At 38.6% G+C, this 14,816-nt stretch overlaps 2 protein-coding genes across 2 annotated transcripts; one reads left to right on the plus strand and one right to left on the minus strand.

The window, feature by feature from the left end:
- Nucleotides 1-1,097: 1,097 nt before the first annotated feature.
- si:ch211-243a20.3 (uncharacterized protein LOC100151507 homolog) lies at nt 1,098-8,561 on the minus strand. The gene is made up of 4 exons (XM_051385667.1): nt 8,254-8,561; nt 4,351-4,487; nt 3,947-4,076; nt 1,098-1,592 (listed from the first exon to the last, which is right to left on the minus strand). The coding sequence occupies exons 2-4, from the start codon at nt 4,460-4,462 to the stop codon at nt 1,274-1,276; spliced, it is 561 nt and encodes a 186-aa protein (XP_051241627.1). The 5' UTR covers nt 4,463-4,487; nt 8,254-8,561; the 3' UTR covers nt 1,098-1,273.
- A 2,475-nt stretch (nt 8,562-11,036) lies between these two features.
- si:ch211-243a20.4 (uncharacterized) lies at nt 11,037-14,771 on the plus strand. The gene is made up of 6 exons (XM_051384846.1): nt 11,037-11,250; nt 11,639-11,908; nt 12,860-12,981; nt 13,695-13,817; nt 13,963-14,073; nt 14,163-14,771. The coding sequence occupies exons 1-6, from the start codon at nt 11,148-11,150 to the stop codon at nt 14,223-14,225; spliced, it is 792 nt and encodes a 263-aa protein (XP_051240806.1). The 5' UTR covers nt 11,037-11,147; the 3' UTR covers nt 14,226-14,771.
- Nucleotides 14,772-14,816: the final 45 nt, after the last annotated feature.

The following is a 14,816-nucleotide window of genomic DNA, read 5'->3' on the forward strand; positions in this document are numbered from 1 at the left end:
GTTTCTGAAAAGATTTTGAAGAGAAATAGTCACCGCAGTAATAGAATCTTGATTTATATTTGAGTTTTGTTCACAGACTCACTGAGAGTGACCTGTCAATCACCAGGTACCCACGCCCTAAAGTATACCCTTCTTTGTCGTCTATTTGACTCTAAATCTGAACATAAATAAATGAAGATCATCCTGTGTGGAAGAAGACTTGAAACTAGAGAATGAGTCCATAAACCTATTAAGAAACTGTTTACTGAGCTGATAAATCAAGTGAGAAGTTGGGTCATTTCTCCATAAGACTCAATACTATCTGACTTTGCAGCCAGTGGAGCTCCCCCTGCTGGCCATTAGAAATAATGCAAGACACTTCCACATTGGCTTCAGTTCACAGACCCAGAAGCTGTCTGTAGACTATATTTAGGCTCCTGTCAATGTTTGTAAGGATGTTTTTCTCTCCTCCAGAGCCACAGATCACAACTGTTTTCACTCCTCGTGACGAATAAAAACCAACTTCATGTGAGAAATAGGTTAAGTAGCCCTTTAAGGGGGAGTCCACCGTACCTGCCTCTGGTTCCTGTTGTACTTTCTGTTCTGCTTTTATGCTGTTTGGTTTATGGTGACGCAAAGTGTTCAGTATTTACTGAATAAATAAGAAATAAATAATCATAATAATAAATACAGGGGAAATGTGTAATTATCAAATGTGATATAATCTGATAAATGTAAAAAATAATCAGCCGTTCCTGCTTCTTCTCATTATAACAGATTATTGCAATTTATTTTTAAATTTAATTTTATAAAGCCACTTTGCACCATAAAGTCTTTACCTGTCAATAAATGAATGTGAGTTATTTATTACATTTATACTGAACACTCCATATTTGTTTATGTGCCAGTAAATGGAAAGGGGAAAAGAGACATGAGATGAAGTAAATTGTTGTTTCTGATGTCAAGAATGAACCTTAAAGCTAAAATATTACATGTTTGAGGATGTTTCAGAAACACACTTTAAATTATTAAGATATATATATAATATAATGAAATATAACAGATTAATAGTTTTATAGAAGCAGGTTTGTGTTTGACATTAAAAGCTAAAACAGTGAAACAGTCAACAAGAGTTTATTTAAAGATATGATTAATACAAACCGTCACTCAGGACAAGCAGTGTCTATATTGTTATTTTACATTAAACACAGTTAAATGATTTCTTACATTATATAATATTTGCAGAAGCTCTCTCTGTCACAAACTTCCCCCACTCTTCCCTCCATCAGTGTGTCTATCTCTCTCTCTGAACCAGCTTCACTCCCCCGTTCTTGAGGACCCTCACCCGTCTCCTCCTCACCACCCGGCTCCCCCTCGGCGGACTGGCCCTCGCCGCGGTCCTCGGGCTGTACCGGGCCAGGCTCGCCACCTCTCCTCTGAGGCTCTGAGGTGCCAGAGCCCGGCCCTCCTCCTCCCCCCCCTCCCCCCGGTAGCCGTGGTGACGGAGGAACGGTTCCAGGGTTGCTAGGCGATGAGAGAGCTCGGTGATGCGCCGGCGCAGAAGGGACACTTCTCTGAACAGGTCGTTGACGGACTCGGACAGAGGGCGCACCCTGCAGGAGGAGCAGAGGAGGTTCAGCTCCCACAACGACTCACATTTAGAAAGAAATACTGAGGTAAATTAGAACCATACACGACCCGAACAAAGATATTACAACATATGGGGCAGTAATAAAGATTATAATTTGTTAAAATGAGTGGTCATTGTCATTATTACATTACAATTATTCTTTAATATAACTTTCTTGGATTAAAACAGGCTGTATGATAACTTAACATGACTGAGGCTGTTTGAGCGGGTAAACAAATAAAAAGGGCACTTTTATCATCAGTGTTTGGAAAGTTACAGGAAACTTATGGCTTCTTTTAAAAGTAATTTAACTACTTTACCAATTACTGCATGTAAAAGTAATTAGGAAGAAATGTAACTTTTCTTCAGTTCTCTTATTAATGCACACAGCTGTCAGTTATATTATTTTATTATGGCTGTGACACAAATCACGTGTGTAGTTATTAAAACGACCACCAGGAGCAGCAACGACTGGACTTCTTACCTGTAAGCTACAACTATTGTGTAGTAGAAGAAGAATCACACCAATGTGAACATTAACCGAGCTTCGCTGATAATACTTAATAGTTAGTTATGATAATAAATAGTTAGTTATAATAATAATTAAATATATTAAATAATTATTTGATGATGTTATCTGTTACTGTAACATTAGAGGAAACCGTCGTCTACTGCTGTCCACTGTTTTCAGGTAAGACAAAAGTAAAGTTATTTAATTGTAAAATGTAATTTGTTACTCCCAGCGCTGTCTATCATACGGGCATATGGGGGCACCAAGGGAAGGGGAGATTGGCCCCCTGTCCCCCACCCCTCAGTCCACCAGTGATGAGGGACGCAGGTAGCCAAGATTTTAAAGAAACCTAAGTCCTGAGTCCAAAAACAAACAAACAAATAAACAAACAACAACAAAACTATTTGAAATGTTCTTAATTCCTGTTTTCCCATAGAAAATCTCACCACTGGGCCATTTAGTAGCTTTTCTGTAGCTTTTGATCATATCTCATGATCTTCATCAGTTGGTGAAATTTGCCCAGTTGTTATGGAAATGTTGCTAATTGAAGCAATTTCCATTATTTCAGGATTTGTTGTTTATGTTGATTTAAATGCTTGGATTAGAAAATACACAATTCTATAATGACTGGGTGATATCTGCTGATGAAGACCACATGGTATGACCAAAAGCTTCAGAAATGCTACCGCTGCTGTTCACCAAAGTCAGAAAATGAAATCAGAATCAGCCTTTAATTATTATACATATCATGTATAATTCGTGTGTTTTTGGAGATATATGTTTGTACACCCACCTCAAATGTCCCCATGAGGGAGGATTACAGTGAGAAACATGTTTGAACTGAACTGAATTAAAGCGAGAATGTGACTTCTGTGTCCTCAGTAGTAGCTTCAGGGCTGAAACATGGCAGACCACTGTTTGTTTGTTATGTCCTATTTCTGCCACTAGATCCTCCTAAATGTAACACACTGGACCTTTAAAGACTGGACTCCTTCTGCTGACACAGGATGTGTGATAAATGGACCTGGAGCAGAATAAACAAAACCAACGCCACTCAGACAGAAGGTTTCAGGACAGTGGTGGACTCAGGTAGACAATAAAAAGGGCACCAGCACAAAGAAAGTTGAATTTATGGTTAAACAACTTAGTCAGGGTTAGAATTAACACCAGTTTAGTGTTTCTTAAATGAGGATACGCTTACCCCTAGAGGTACTTTGGAGTACTGCAGTATAAAAATAATTTAATTAAATGTTACGTAACATAATATTAGAGAATATTATCATTATTCCTAAAATAATCATTCTGTGAGTTTAATAATTTAAATATAAGTTTGATAAACTACATTTTATATTCAATATTCATACTTTCAATGCAGTCGTTAACACCAGCAGTTTACTCACTGAAGCACAAGCTCATGTTTCTCACTGAAATGTAACAGAGAGACACAGATCAATGCAACTTATTACGTGTTATTGCGTAATGACAAAAATTTGGTTGGCCATGAATTTAGTGATAGATTGTAAACATTTAAAATTAAGTATTTTTCTTAATAATTCAGACACTGATTGTGCAGTGCTGTATTCTACCTCTTTATGTAGGTGTGTTATTTCTGCCAAATATTTTTTGCGCTAGTCATATATCAAAGGGAGTACATTAATGAAAAAAAAGTTTCAAACCCACTGCCCCAGATGGCACTTAGTCATACTTCATCTACCCACGTGGGCATTTTTGCAGCATTATTTTTGAACATGGGGGCGATTGTCCCCCACCTCTGAGTCCCCCAGTGTTTTGGATCTATTCGGGGGAGATACAGGTGTTAATGTTACCTGGAGTAGTCAGGCAGCAGTGTGCTGGGCTGAGAGTGCAGTAAAGTCTTGATCTCATTGAAGATGCGTTTTCCCCAGGCGTCTAAAACTCTGGTCACACTGCGCACTGAGGCCACATTCACACTGTCAGCTGAAATCAAAACATAACAACATCAGGCTTCAATTGACAGAAAACAGCCTGAATGACTCATGAATATTATCAGAAAAACACACGTGTCATAATGATTTTAAGATCCAAACAGTTATCTCATCTCCACAGAGTTTCTTAAATTGCTGCATTTCTTTCAGTTCGGCAGTAAATTATCTTTAAAATTCACAACTTCAAACGTTTTTGTCACTCAGCGATTTACAGACCCCCCGTATCTCGAACACGTTCAGAGATCAAACAGAGGCTCATGATTTACCTCCCTCTCTGTAGTTCCAGTACCCATAATCCAGTTCATTCTCCTCGCTGGCTGAACTGGCAGTTGCCATGGCAACCACCATCAGCACCATCAACAGAGAGGGAGGGGCCATGGCGAGCAGACAGACACTCCACTTTCTAAAAAAGAGAGAGAGAGAGACAGAAAGAGAGAGAGAGACAGACAGACAGAGAGACAGAGAGAGACAGACACAGAGAGACAGAGAGAGACAGAGACAAAAGGAGAAAATAAAACCTTCATGTGAAAATAAAGTTCTTGACATGAGATGAAGCAGAGATGAAACACAGGCCTCATGTGCACTGACCACAAGAATTACAGCTTCAATCAGAGTTTAAGACTCAGCAGCACCCAGATGTCCCTGAACTCTAACCCACATCTGTATCCAGCGGTGGAAAGCAACTAAGTCTGTTAACTAAGTAAGATATTTAAGTATTTCCACTTTCTGTTAATATACTTTACATTTACTCTGCGATATTCGTTCAGTAGTTACAGTTAGTTTTTACATACAAAACATACGATTGTTATTAATTAAATCTGCTACAGGACAAGCTCTCCCAGGTCACTGTGCCTGACTCCACCTGCAGGTGGATCACAGACTTCCTGTCTGACAGGAAACAGCACGTGAAGCTGGGGAAAAATGTCTCTGACTCCCAGCCCATCAGCACCGGATCCCCCCAAGGCTGTGTTCTTTCTCCTCTGCTCTTCTCCCTGTACACCAACAGCTGCACCTCCAGTCACCAGTCCGTCAGGCTACTGAAGTTCGCGGATGACACCTCCCTCATTGGGCTCATCTCTGGTGGAGATGAGTCCGCCTACAGATGGGAGATTGACTATCTGGTGACCTGGTTCAGCCAGAACAACCTGGAGCTAAACGCTCTAAAAACAGTAGAGATGGTTGTGGACTTCAGAAAGAACCCAGCCCCACCCACCCCCATCATCCTGTGTGACTCCCCAGTTGACTCTGTGGAGTCCTTCCGCTTCCTGGGTACCATCATCACCCAGGACCTCAAGTTGGAGCTGAACATCAGCTCCCTCACCAAGAAAGCCCAACAGAGGATGTACTTCCTGCGGCAGCTGGGGAAGTTCAACCTGCCAAAGACGATGATGGTGCACCTTTACACCGCCATCATCGAGTCCATCCTCACCTCATCCATCACCATCTGGTACACTGCTGCCACTGCCAAGGACAAGGGCAGACTGCAGCGTATCATTCGTTCCGCTGAGAAGGTGATCGGCTGCAATCTGCCATCCCTCCAGGACCTTTACGTCTCTAGGGACCCTGAGGCGTGCAGGCAAGATTGTGGCTGACCCCTCCCACCCCGGCCACAAACTCTTTGAACCTCTCCCCTCTGGTAGGAGGCTGCGGTCCATCAGGACCAAAACCTCTCGCCACGAAAACAGTTTCTTCCCATCTACAGCTGGCCTCATTAACAAGGCCCGGACCCCCCACTGTCACTGACTCTCATACCCACCCTGTATATATGCATTACATTAATGCACTCCCGTCTTCTGTATAGTTTTCTTATCTTTTCTTATCTTTCTTATCTTTATTTATCTATATTTTTTTAAAAAGTACTTAATTCTTGTGTGATTTTTGTGTGACTTGTTTATTTTTTGTGTGATTTATATATTTATGTATATTTTAAGCACCATTGCACCAAGACAAATTCCTCATATGTGTAAAAACCTACCTGGCAATAAATCTCATTCTGATTCTGAATTAAACTAACCAGCTGTTTATAAAGCTTTATGATGAATACTATAATATAACAGTGACAGGGGCCATTCTGTATAACGCATACTTTTACTTTCTCATTTGATACATTTAGAGAATTAAACCATCAAAACACAACATTAAAAATACAGTTATTATAAGAGATACAGTATATACAAGAAGACATACAATAAACATACAGTAAATGATTAAAAGTAAACAATATACATATAAAGTGTCATGGCAAGATTAAAAAGGATTTCATTAAATAAAAGTAACTAGAGTTTTTTAACAATAAACATAGATGATGATTGATGGACAACATGAACGTTTGAAATCCATAAATCAGCTCCTGTGTATCTCTTTGAACATTTAACTACATTATTGGAGCACAAGTGTGAAACTTGAAGCCACCAGAGCACAAACACTGAGGATGGACTTCACTCTAGAGATAGATTAATGGATTCTGACATTGTTAATGAGGTAGAAGGAGTAGATGCATTTTTAAGGATTTTAATGTAGAAATTATATGTTGGTTTGTGGAAGAAAAAAAATCAGACACACGTTATTGTCCATATACTATTTGTATATGTGTGTTAATGTCTGTCTGGAGGGAATATTTAAGTAGAATTTATATATATTATTACATTGCTACTTTCATTAAAGGTCCAGTGTGTAACATTCAGGAGGATCTATTGAATATAATATTCATAGGTATATTTTAATTAGTGTATAATCACCTGAATATAGGAATCGTTATGTTTTAGTTACCTTAGAATGAGCCGTTATTATCTACAGTGAAGGCACGTAGGCCACCATGTTGAACCTCCATGTTTCTAAAGTAGCCCAGAGCGGACAAACCAAACACTGGCTGTAGTTTGGTTCATGTTCTCGTTCCCAGGTTGTCAAACACAAACGTAGGACGAGTTCAGTTAGTTGAAAACTTCACCACTCGATGCCGCTACAACCGACACACTGGTCCTTTAAGTAAAGTATCCGAGTACTTCTTCTTCTAGCAGAGGTGGAAGTACATTTACTCAAGTACTTGTACTTTTTATGCTACTTTTTAGTTCTACTCCACTTTAGTTCAAAGGGAAATATTGTACTTCAATACAACTCCATTACATTTATCTGACTACTATAGTTAGATAGTAGATAGTAGTAGATAGTTAGTTACTGTGTAGATTAATATTACACATACAAAATGTGTAGTAAATATGATCAGTTTAAGAAATGTGTTGCATTTTATAGATTAATATAGATTTTCTCCACTTTTACCAACTAAAACATTAAAAAGCTGTTCACACATTAATATATATAGCTATATAATAATAATAATAATAATAATAATAATAATAATAATAATAATAATAATACAATATTATAATATAATCAATAACATAACCCTATGGAAGTGCTCATACTTTTACTTTTGATAAATTAATTACATTTTGTTGCAACTGTACTTTTACTTAAGTAAAGGATTTGAATACTTGTTCACCACAGTGTGATTCTCGCTGTGCGGGTAGTGAGGTGCCTTCTAGTTTCTGAACTTTAAAGCCATAAATCAATATAAGTACACTGTGATTACAACTACCGCTGCTCCTCATAAAGGGGGCTGATTGTGAGACAAAATGTCCTGTGACTTTTTGTGTCTTTCTGTCCTGTTTTCTTAGTGATGTGTTTTTATCATGAGAAGAGAATGACCACAGTCCAACCTGACAAAACAAAGGACGTTTTTTTTGTTTTTACTAATCCCAGGACTCCAGGTTTGAGTGGAAACGCAAGGCAACCCAGAAAAAAGGACAATCAAAGAAGAAAAAAAGCAGGATTGCATCCATGTGACAAAGTCTATGAATCATACTGGACAATAATAAGCCAATGACTCACTGTAGAGGTATTATAAATGTTTTCAGGGGATATGAATTTGGAGGCCGATCAAAGGCGCGGTGAAAATTAGCTGTACAGTAATCTGATACAGCTTGTCTCACATCTGGCCAAACGCATGAACAGTACCAGATACAAGCCAGTGTCCCTTCACTGTGGTGGCCGTGGTTTGTGTTTGTGCTGAAATAAACACATTTTTAACTTTGCAAACTAACAGAACGCCGGTGGAAGTGTCACAGGCTGCAAACTGTTTTGAAGAAATGAGCAAATGAGCCGATACTCACGACTTGAAATGATGATGATGCTCGGCGGGAAGTCGTCCTCCGATGTGTAGTTTGAAGAGCAGATGCCTCTTCTTCTCTCGCCCCTACACTCTGTCACTGCCCCGTTCTTTTCTCCCTATTTCTTCCCCCCTCTCTCTCTCTCTCTCTCTCTCTCTCTCTCTCTCTCTCTCTCTCTCTCTCTCTCTCAACTCTCTGATACTCTCTCCACCCTCGGCTCACAGCTGTAATATAATTAGGAAGAGTGTGGCAGGTCCAGTACTGAGCCACTTTCTAAAAAACTCTGTACACCCCAACACACGCCCAACTCCTACTCCCACACACACACACACACACACACACACACACACACACACACACACACACAGACTATGACATCCAGCTGCTGCCAAATGTGCTGCACGTCCTCTACTTACAGATAAGTCTCATAGTTTACTCTGTTTTTGTTTTTATCGTCTCTCCTCCTCTTTCTCCCCTTCATGGGACTGACAGGTATATGTGTCTGAGGCTTTAATGTCACTCTGCTGCAGGATCGAGTTTCTACAGAAATGTACTGTGGTAACCTTAAAACTTGAGTTATGGACCTTTTTCATCTGTCTCTGCTTCCAACTGTCTGCCCTTTACCCTTGCAAGAGCAGCACAGAGCCTCAACGCACCTTAGGGCCATATTTTCTATCATTCTGCCACGTAAAAGAATGCAGAAAGATATTTTCTGAGAGGAGGAGAGCAGCTGAGAATATTTCCTCTTGGTTCATGGTTTATGAGCCCAATAATACCCTTCATTATACTTTACTTAGTATTTCAGAGCTAAATATTGTGCTTTACACTCCACTACGTTTATCTGACAGCTATAGTTACTCTGCAGATCATAAACATGTGATCAGAGTATAAAATATGATGCATTTGTGCAGATTAAACTAATTTACAGTTTATAAAGTAGCTCACCAGCGATGAAATGCTGCTTAAATCAGAAATATTAATGGAAGAATATAATATTCTGTATATACTTGCATTTAGAGTACTTTTAATATTTTAAGTACTTCAACTAGTGGTGGAAGAAGTATTCAGATCCTTTATTCAAGTAAAAGTATCATTACTGTAACACATTTTAAAAATACTTAATTACAAGTAAAAGTTCTGGATTTTAAGTGCAAATACAGAAATATTGGCAAAGAAATGTATTTAGTATCAGAAGTAAAAGTAGTCAGTATGCATAATGTCCCCTGACAGTGTTGTTTCTTTGGATCAGTTTTCAGTATTTGTCCATTAAACGATTAGCTAATCAACAGAAAATGAATCATCTACTATTTTTCATAATCAGTTCATTATTTAAGTAACCAAGTAATAAGGCTTTCAAGCAAAAAAGCCAAATAATTGATGGTTCCAGGTTATCAAATGTAGAAATGTTCTGATGTTCACAGTCTTACAATAATTTAATTACTACTATTTAACTCTTTGTCAGAAAAAACAAGACATTTAAAATGTGTTTTTTATATAATTTATATATTTTGTGGTAATTTAATTCATATCAGTGCATAATATTTTATAAACTGATCATATGATTTGTATATAAAATCTTTTTTTCTGAAAAGTAACCAGGAACTGTGGCTGTAAAATAAATGTAGTGGAGTGCAATATTTCCCTGTGGAGGTGAGAAGAAAATGGAAATTGTAGTGCAGTACTTAAAGTTACTTTCCACCGCTGGCAGGTATGTTAGACATTTAATCCACAATATTTTCAAGCAAATTCTCTCTGCTCCATTAACACAATATATCTGGTCAGTCTGCTAATATGTCGGTGTTTTTGCAATAAAGGATTTGTAAGCTTCTCTCCCCAGGAAAGAGGGGAGATAAGGAGTTCAGGAGACGGGATATGAAATGGAACGAATTATTCTTTATTGACTGGCATCCAGATGTTATTCCAGCTCTCTCTCTCTCTCTCTCTCTCTCTCTCTCTCTCTCTCTCTCTCTCTCTGTCTGTTTTCATGCTGTGGCTGAGGTCAGAGTTGGCCACCAATACAGCCAGAGAGAAAAATGGTGAAAAAAGTCAAGTGTAGAAGCAGAGAGAAGGAGAAAACAGACAGACGGACAGACAGACAGACAGACAGACAGACAGACAGACAGACAGACAGACAGACAAATGGGGTTAAATAATGACAACTGCTGCACTTCAACATCTGCACACCTCTCCTCCAGCCTCAGAGAGTGATTCAACAGAGAGTTACTGCTGTGAATAAGTCGCTACACCAACCACAGCTGGTTCACATTAACAACAGGCAATTTGTCACCTTCAGCTGAATTCCAGCCACACACACACACACACACACACACACACACACACACACACACACACACACACACACACCATACTTTTTCCCTCCCTGTGTGAGTCTTTCCCGTCTTCTGTCTTTTCAAAACCACATGGCGAGGTGCGCGCTTGTGGCTCACACTTTAATTTCTCCAATACTGTCTCACTGTGGAGGAAAGCCAACATTGCACTTCACTTCACATGTAGAGGCTGACGTAAGAATATAACGCAACCAAAAATACTCCCTTTAAACACAATACTAAACAAGTTAGGGGCCATCTTTGTGCAGTTTTATCCTGCCTGAGGACACATCCCTTGTGGTGTGCAGAGCTTTCATGCTTTAATGTTAAATGTCATGTATCAAACAGAGTTTACTCTTTTCATTTGTGCTCTGGCCCCTTAATTCAGTGTCCAACGAGTCAGTGTCTAGGAAAACAGAAAACTAACATTTTGAGGAAGTGGCTTTGCCAGAAACAGGAAACCCAACTCTGTTTATGTACCAACAAAACTGAGAAACACTGAGTAGACACACAGAAAACTTCAACGAAGAAGACCATAAACTGTCCCCCGAAAACCCTAGAAATCACAACATGGAGCCTGTTTCTGGCACACAATTCTGGCCTCCTTCTTCCACCTCGACCTGGACATTTGTCTTCTTCTTTGCTTCTGTATGCTCAGGAATGGACACACCAAGTAAGACAGCCAAGCTAATACTCTACTTTGAGGAACAGAGTGACATTTGTGAATCACTAATGTAACTTTAAGATTGTTTGCAGCCAAACATGTTCAGATATGTGCAACTAATGATTATATTCATTACCAATCTATTGTTTGTTTGTGTCACAGTTTCCTGAAACCCAAAGTAAAGTGTTCAAATTGCTTGTTTTGTCCAACCAACAGTCTAAAACCCCCAAAATATAATTTATAAAACCCACAAACCCACACATTCGAGAAGCTGGAACCAGAGAAAGTTTTGCTTGATTGATTGTCAATACTGTTGTTACTGTTGATCAACTAACTGATTAACTGACTGATGATTTCAGCTCTAATATGAACCTCCATGTTATGTTTCCCCCCACAGAAATAGAACTGCAAAGCAGAGTCTTTGTGGCTTTCACAGGTGAAGGGCTCAACCTTAACTGTACGTTGAACTTGCCAGCAAACCAAACTGATGACCTCTTGACGTGCTCCGATCCTTCCAGCAAGCAGATATATGACTGTAAGATCCCTGCGACGCTTGGCCAGCCACAGGATTTAACACAGACATTGGAGCTGAAACACCTGAATACATCAGGAGAATACAGTTGTCGATATAAAACCGCCACGGTGTACTGGTTTCTTCAAGTGAGAAGTGAGTATGAAAAGGAGAGAAGAAGCATAATTTTCCCAACTGGCAGACTTACTTCATCGTTCTCTTCTGCAACTTGAATAGATGCTGTTGGATCGGTTCAAACTAAGTGGATCAGGGGAATTAAGTGAGAATGAATTGCTTTAACGTTAGTTGTTTTAGGAAATGTAGAGAAATGTATTAATTCGTGTCACACTTTTTAGCACTTTTTAATCTTTGGGTATCGAGTATTTTCAACTCAAAAGACTCCAAGTGAAGTCACGAGTCAGTGATGTTACAATCCAAAGTCAAGTTGCAAGTCTCTCTCAGTTTTGTTGAGTCAAGTCTAACATCATCAAATTTCTGTCCACAACACTGAATATGAATATGAGAGAACTGATGTAATGCTGGGACAGGATGTTTAGCAGATGTTATAGGTGTATGGATATTAGTTTCTGGTTTCTTCCCTCTTTCGTGTGTCAAAAACAAAATTCTGTTTGGCAAAAAGTCACAAGAATTGTTGGACAAAGTTGTGGGTATTTACACAGTGTTTGCTAATGAACTCTCTAATGAGCTCTCTTGTGCGCACTGTAATGCCCACAGAGGCAATATTGTGTGATTTGTTTGTTTGTGAGCAGCTCAACCAAGTGATTTAACAATTTAGAGCCCTCAAAATATAATAACTGCACATATTTCACAAGAGAAACAAAACCTCTGAGAAAAATAAACATATTTTTGTGTTATTTTTCTTTTATCCCTTTAATCATTTTATGGTCCTTCAGATTTTTCTTGGAATTGTACACTGTACATGTAAAAAGCCGTCAGGGGACTATTGTTGATGTTGACAATGAGCTTAAATATTTGTATCCAATAGATGACTTGCTTGATAGATGTGGAATAGTTCAGCCAACCTCTGCCATCCAGATATGATGCATTCCTGGCGCAGACTGACATTGAATGGTTTGTGTTTTCCAGAGGAAGGCTACAAGGAGCCCATAATGTTGGATTACACAGAAGTCAGCATAGTCACAGTCTTCACTGGTGTGCTGCTGGTTTTCAGTGTGGTCGGCTCAGTGTATGTCTTCAGAGGACATTGGGTAAGACTGTATTGTAGATTCCCATATTTTCTAATCAAACACAACCATCGAGACAAAATTAGTTGTTTAAATCATCTTTCAAGCCAAAGTGTTGAACAATAAATACTTCCAGCTTTTAAACTATTTTCTTATGTGATAGTAAATTTAGTATTTTGGGGTATTGGACCACTGGCTGGACTAAACAAGCAATATAAAGATGTCACCACTATTTCCTGGTAATTTATTAATCCAACAAGTAATACATTTCGAAAATAATTGTTAGAATAAATAAAAATAATTATTGCATTATTGGTTTCCTAATGTGGCCTGCTGATTCTTTCCCAGGTTTCTTTAAAGGTGTATTTCAGCAGTACTAAGACTCTCATTGAGGAACCTGAATGTTTTTTTCAATAGTATTTCAGTTCCACTCCTCTTGGATCTTGCTGCTGCCTTTGACACGGTTGACTTAAACTAGACTAGAAAACATGGCTGGACTCTTAGACAGAGTCCTATCTCAAGGACAGGAAATATTTAGTCTAACTCAATTTGGCCACACACACTCACTGTTACCTCATCTGTGATTGTGTCATAGCTCAAGTTTAAACATAGACTTATATTGTTCTCCAGCCAGAGTATTAGGTGCAAAGAATTAAACTCAAACATCTGATTAATAGAGACTAGAGATGGGGAGCTGCATGTGTCTTAGTCTTAATTGTGATTTGTGTTTCTGTTAGAACAAAGACAAAACTGAAGGTAGCACCGACACCGGCAGAAAACAAAAGCAGAACAGAGAAGAAAGGAAGAAGAGAGAGACGGAGGAACACAACGTGGCTGTAACAGATTCCTCTTTCTATGCTGTAAGCACCTTTCTACTCGTCACTAGCTAGGGAGACATATTTTACTTGAATTAAGTTGTATCACTTCATATTTGTCCTCCATCTTCCCAGCATTCATATGTTCATTTTTATATTTCTTGGAAACTGATATGAGATGTTCTCTCAGAGTCTAGAGGCTCGGCCTGGGTCCATTTACGATGTGCTGGACCACTCAGCTGCCAACACAGAGACAGACGAAAGAAAACCTAAACCCAAGAAAAAGGAACAACAAAAAACGGTCAGTGTGAACTTCAGGTGCTTTGTCACATTATCAGTGGAAATCAATAAAACATGCAGTTGGTGACCTGTCGTCTACTTCCTCCACAGATGACGCAAACCACAAAATCCCAGAATGAAGACATATTTGAGTCTGTCTATGAGAATTTCTGAATCATAAAACAACTTTTCTCAACAGATTATGATATTTATATCAGTAGCTGAGATGATCTCAGTTTGCTTTGCTGTGTCATTGTCACCTGTTACCAGTAAAATAATTATTCAGATTCTTTAAAGAAGTAAAAGTAACAAAAACATAACGTAACGTAAAAATACTTAATTATATGTAAATGTATGAAGTAAAATACAAATGTATTGTCAATTAAATGCACTCGCTGCAGACAACAAGCCCTCTATCAGTGTTACCATATCATTTATTATACTGTTGGATTATTTTTTACGAATGCAACATGTAACCAACATTTAAACGTTAGACTTGTGACTTGTTTTATTTACGTTTTATTTACTGTATACGATGCATTATATATATTTAATGTGAATTTGCAAATAACTACAAACTATAGCAGCCAAATGCTAAATAAATGTAGAGTAAAATGTAGAAGAAGTCCAGTACTTTAGTAAATCTGCTTTGTCACTTCCCACCTCTGGCTGTTACCAACAGTAGAACAAAAATAAATAAATAAACCTGTTCCTACCATCTGTCCTTGTCTCAGTCTGATTTCTGTTTGAAAACCCATTATTTAT

Source organism: Dicentrarchus labrax, unplaced genomic scaffold (assembly GCF_905237075.1).
Source record: "Dicentrarchus labrax unplaced genomic scaffold, dlabrax2021, whole genome shotgun sequence".
NCBI lineage: Eukaryota > Metazoa > Chordata > Actinopteri > Moronidae > Dicentrarchus > Dicentrarchus labrax.